General features: G+C 36.5%; 1 protein-coding gene across 1 annotated transcript; it reads right to left on the minus strand.

The window, feature by feature from the left end:
- Positions 1 to 2,971: 2,971 nt before the first annotated feature.
- LOC127118364 (uncharacterized) lies at positions 2,972 to 4,873 on the minus strand. Its single transcript, XM_051048548.1, has one exon. The coding sequence runs from the start codon at positions 4,731 to 4,733 to the stop codon at positions 3,357 to 3,359; it is 1,377 nt and encodes a 458-aa protein (XP_050904505.1). The 5' UTR covers positions 4,734 to 4,873; the 3' UTR covers positions 2,972 to 3,356.
- Between the last annotated feature and the right edge of the window lie 282 nt (positions 4,874 to 5,155).

Below are 5,155 nucleotides of genomic sequence, written 5' to 3' on the forward strand. Positions count from 1 at the left end.
CCTCCTTAAGGAATCAAACAAATAGTTTGAATAATATTTGTGTGTTACAAGATGCTTCTACACAAGAAGATTTTACACAAGCAGATTTTACACAAATAAATAACAAACACTTAGAGAAAAATTGTATACAAAAGAATGATAGCTTTCATAAAGAAAAAACTAGTCAAAATAATTGTGTAACCGGTCATTTTTCTTCAAGTCTCCAAGTCATACTTATATAACATAAGCATAAGACCGTTGGAGAGCATAATGGGAAAAGATCATCTGAGCGCTTGTCCACTGTTGGATGGGAAAGGAATGATACATCATACTGTCCTTTCGCCCACAAAAGCAGTGACAGGTGTGATGTATAGTATTATCCTTGCCCATGAAATCGGGTAGTGTAAAGGATGTCCGTTTGTACCATGTACTATTTGATCACGTTCCCATTTTGATCTTATCTTCAAAATCATTTACTTATGATGAATGTTGATGAAGCATGAAATGAAGAAATAGAGAAATGTATTCATAAACTTTGGTCAGAACCTTGACAGTGTTAGTAGTCTGGCTTAAGATCTTTAGAATCTTCAAAATCTTCAGAGTCTTCAGAGTCTTCAGAATCCTCAATTAGAACCTTGATAACTTCAATTGTCTGGCTTGAGATCTTCAGAATTTTCAGCTACATAACACAACTTCAGAAGCTTTCCATTCTTCAGAAGTTAGGTGATCAGAGTGACATCCAGAAGCAAAAATCGAGAGAACATTGCAACAACAACATAGTGTCTCCTCAGAAGCTTCTGATGAGTGAAATAGCACAGAAGCAGAAAGAACATTACATCAACAATATTGACGTCTTTCAGAACTTCTAATAGCAGGCGTAGAAACAGATTTGGAACACATAGTTCAGAAACTGGTGGCGTTGCACATCATATATTCATAATCAAAACTAGTTGTTAAAGCTACACAATAACAAACCATTAGGGTACCAAAATTGTTCTCACACAAATACAATATTGTTATCATCAAAACTCAATATATAGATGCAGAACCAAATCTTGTTCTAACAATCAACACAACATAGATCATCATGCTCAATTATAACTCACCATTGTATAATTTATACACGCGTGACAACCACAACATACATACATAACTCACAACATCAACTCATAATCACATGACGTCATTTGTGCATAATATTAATTTATCAACAACATTCACTAATGCATATCAACATTTATGCCAACTCATAGTTCGTCAATAACTAAACATACACTCTCTCAATAATATTCAGAGCATATTGATTCTCGCACCAACATATCAAACATCATAAAACAACATCAAATAATTATTGGGCTCAGAAACAACACTAAAATCCGAATTGGCACGTCAAAACTGACCGCCCAAACCATGATGATATGTTTCCAGGCCATGACGGTCGTCATAGGGATGACAACCAGCTCGTCATCCCTTCACTTCATCTGTCACCAATCATCCTCGTCCTTCATTCCTCAAGAAACCTTAACAGGCTGCCAGTCATTCAACTGACGGGCGTCAGCCTTTCCAAACGCGCTGACGGGCTGCCCGTCACGCATGTGACGGTCGATCACCCTTGGGCAGAACGCATAATGCATTTTTTTGTCATTGGAGCTTATTCGAAGCTCTGATTTCACACCCAGAACACTCAAGTTGACCATAAAAGAATCATACATCAATTATAACACACAGACATATTAATTTTACACAGACTCACAATTGATTTCATCAATTTATCATGAATTAAGATCATGCTCATGAAAACCCAAACACACCAATTAGCAACAATAATTTATTGATTTCACATACTTTCATCCTGTATCAATTTAACATAATATAGTACACAAATTTCATATCACAATGAATATTCAGAACAGATTCATCCCAATTTTATATCAAATATACATATACATCGTCAATTAGGAAGAGAGAAAAAAAGAGAAAACCTATAAGAGCATTCAAAACAGATTCACCAATCATAGTTACGAAAAGTTTTAAACAACCATTTAAATGATTCGGCTATTTCATTGTACAAAAGAGATGACCAGAAAATGATTGTTCCTCTATAACGATTGAAGTCTGAAAACAATGCTAATGATCGATTAGCACGATTGGTATAATATATTGTATCCAGAAAAACTACCTCACAAAAACATCCATAGTCTAAGATCATTTTCGCATCAGCCCAAAACACATTTGTGACTTGTTCATCGCAGTCCATTTGATATGCATGGTAAAATGATGGATTCTCCAATATTGTATTTGAAAATACTCCATGAGACACCAATTTCTCCATATACCATGCTTTCGTTGTCTTCTTGGTTATCGTCCTCTATGAACTCTTGGATTACAAACTTCTCATTTTTTACACTAAATGCAATTTTTGCCCTGCATACGGTACGGTTCTTGAGAGTGTGATATTTTATACCGCAGGTAATCATTTGACTGCGTGACAGTGTGCTTTTGTGACTGCAGGAATCACTATTCATTATTCCACTCCATTTTTCTCTGTTTCATTCTATTTGCACCGTTCATTTTAAAATTTCTAAACATATTGATCGTATAATCCACATGGAGTGTTACACGTGTTGTTATCGTATCACATTATACTCCTTAACAAAACAAGTTAACTAACTATACTGGACCAAATTGCTTGTAATATTCCACCGACAAAGAGAAAGAGTGATTTACTTGAATTTTTGGCCTCTCAATCGAAATCACCACGTATATTTGTGGCCTCTCAGTTTTGTGGTGTGCTTACTTCTATGCATTGAAGCAAATGAAAGGGCGGATAAAAATCAAAAGAAAACAACGGCAATTTGATTCTAGTCATTACAAATAAACTAACTATAGGAGGCGTCTGTTTGAAGTTTCTAAAAATCATTTTCAGGGTAGTACAAATTTTAAGAGAATGACAATGGAACTCCAACTTCTTCGTGTAAGCACAAAGCAATCCTGAGAACTAGAATGAAGATTATTGAACCAAACAATAACACTGCAAATAGAAGTCTACAATTCATGTATCATTTGCTTCCTATGTTTAAACTTTATACCAAAAGGTAATGCCTAATTCAGCAGAGATGATCCAAGACATAATCCTAAAAGAATACATGTATATGACACCTATGCTTTATCCATTGACGGATACAAAATGTTAAAGAAAATTTAATGAATCCTAGAGACTAGAACTAAAAGAATCCAGGTATATGATACCTCCTTTTCTTCCTGCAACATCTCCTCAATCATGTTCCACATTTCTGAGCATCAGTAAAACTTATAGAGAATAAAGAACACACTGTCAAGCATAAGCAGCTCAGATCCACCAGATTTTGAGTCTCATATTAAGCATTTGGTAGAAGAACAGACTGCGGAAACGCATCAGACCCGTTATTAGGCGCACCCTTTATTTTGAGTATAGAAGTAATCAAGTTATAAATCTCAACATTCTCAAAGGAAGGTATCTTCTTCCCTCTCTCAAATTGAGGACCATGCCCAATAAAAATAGTCCTCATGGAGAAATAGGCGTTATCATAACCATGAGCACCACCACACTCTTTCTTCCCCGTCCTACTCTGCTCCACCTTATAACCCTCATGAACCAATCCAATAATCGGCGGAATCCTATCACTCTCCGCATAATGAAGCCGTTGAGGCAAATCTTCCTTCAAAAACACCTTCAACTTGTTCCCATTTTCAACTTTCCCTGAGCTCAATCCTTCATTCATCTTAACCACAACATCTTCCGACGAATAATTACCCGTCGGCCAAATCGCAAGCAAGGGCGAGTACGAATGAACCCAACTCCGTTGAATCTTAACCCAAGGAGATAAATCATCTAAAAAAACAAGCTTCTGATCACAAGTACCAACCATACCATGATCACCAACCATAATAATTGTAACATCTTCAAAAAACCCTTTTTGTTCCAACCCATTAATAAGCCTCCCAATAATAGAATCAATCCTAGAAACAGCATCAGTAATCTCATCATCATCAGGTCCAACTTGATGACCTTGATGATCAGGGTCCTCAAAATAAAGAGTCATAAAAACAGGAATTTCATCAAGTGGCAAATCAAAATACTCCAAAACAGAATCAACTCTATCTTCAAAACCAACAGAACCATTATAATGCTTACAAAATTGATCAGGACAAGTCCATGAGCCTTTGATTACCTCAGATCCAGGCCAAAAGTAAGTAGCGGCGGTTAAGCCGTAGTTAGCGAGGGTTTCCCATAAAGGTTGACCTAACCACCATTTAGATTCGTGACTTGCCATGTTGAATTTATCGCCGGTGATTGGATCGGTGAAGAAATTGTTGATGATGCCGTGGTGGGGAGGATAGAGACCTGTGACGATGGAGTAATGATTAGGGAAAGTGAGAGTTGGAAAAACGGGAATGAGACCAGTTTGAGCTTCAGTGCCGTTGTTGATGAGACGGTGGATGTTTGGGGTTAGGGTTTTGAATTGGTAGCCGAAACGGAAGCCGTCGGAGGAAATGAGGATGACGACGGGATGGGGGAGTTTACGGAGGGGACGGGTGGTGGATTTGGATGGTGAGGGGAGAGAGAAAAAGAGAGCGGCGAAGGTAATGGCTGTAATGAAAGACATTGCGGAGATGAGATTGAGAACGAGAGTTGGTTTGTTAGAAGAAGTTGAAGTAGTGGTGTTGTTGAGGAGTGGATCTTCTCCTTCTTCTAGTTGTTTATTACTCTCCATGTTTCTTTTTTACTTTACTTCTGATACTGATTCATGATTCTGCTTCTACTACTACTTATCAACTATGGAAGGAAAAAAAGAACCTTCTTGTTTCTCTTTCTATGGCTGGTTAATAAAATCTAAAATTAGATTATCATAAATGGATGGTGGTTAAGAGATAAATTAGCTTAATAATGAATAAACTATTCTTTTTAATGAAAAAATAATTAATTAATTAAATATTTAATTAAATTTATAGGATTTAGTAAACGAAATTGTTAAGAACCGCTTCACTTAATAAGACATGTTAATAGAAATAGCTTTTGAATAGTTGCGAACTAAAACATTCTGTTTTTGCCGCTTTCATTCTGTCATCGTCGATCAAGTCATCAAATGGAGGTGCATATAAGCCTCCTAGACCGTTGTTATGGGATATTCTCACT

Source organism: Lathyrus oleraceus, chromosome 1, assembly GCF_024323335.1.
Source record: "Lathyrus oleraceus cultivar Zhongwan6 chromosome 1, CAAS_Psat_ZW6_1.0, whole genome shotgun sequence".
Lineage (NCBI taxonomy): Eukaryota > Viridiplantae > Streptophyta > Magnoliopsida > Fabales > Fabaceae > Lathyrus > Lathyrus oleraceus.

Bases quoted from the DNA above. Each gene is read 5' to 3' on its own strand.
- LOC127118364 (XM_051048548.1), bottom strand. From the start codon at position 4,733: ATGGAGAGTAATAAACAACTAGAAGAAGGAGAAGATCCACTCCTCAAC.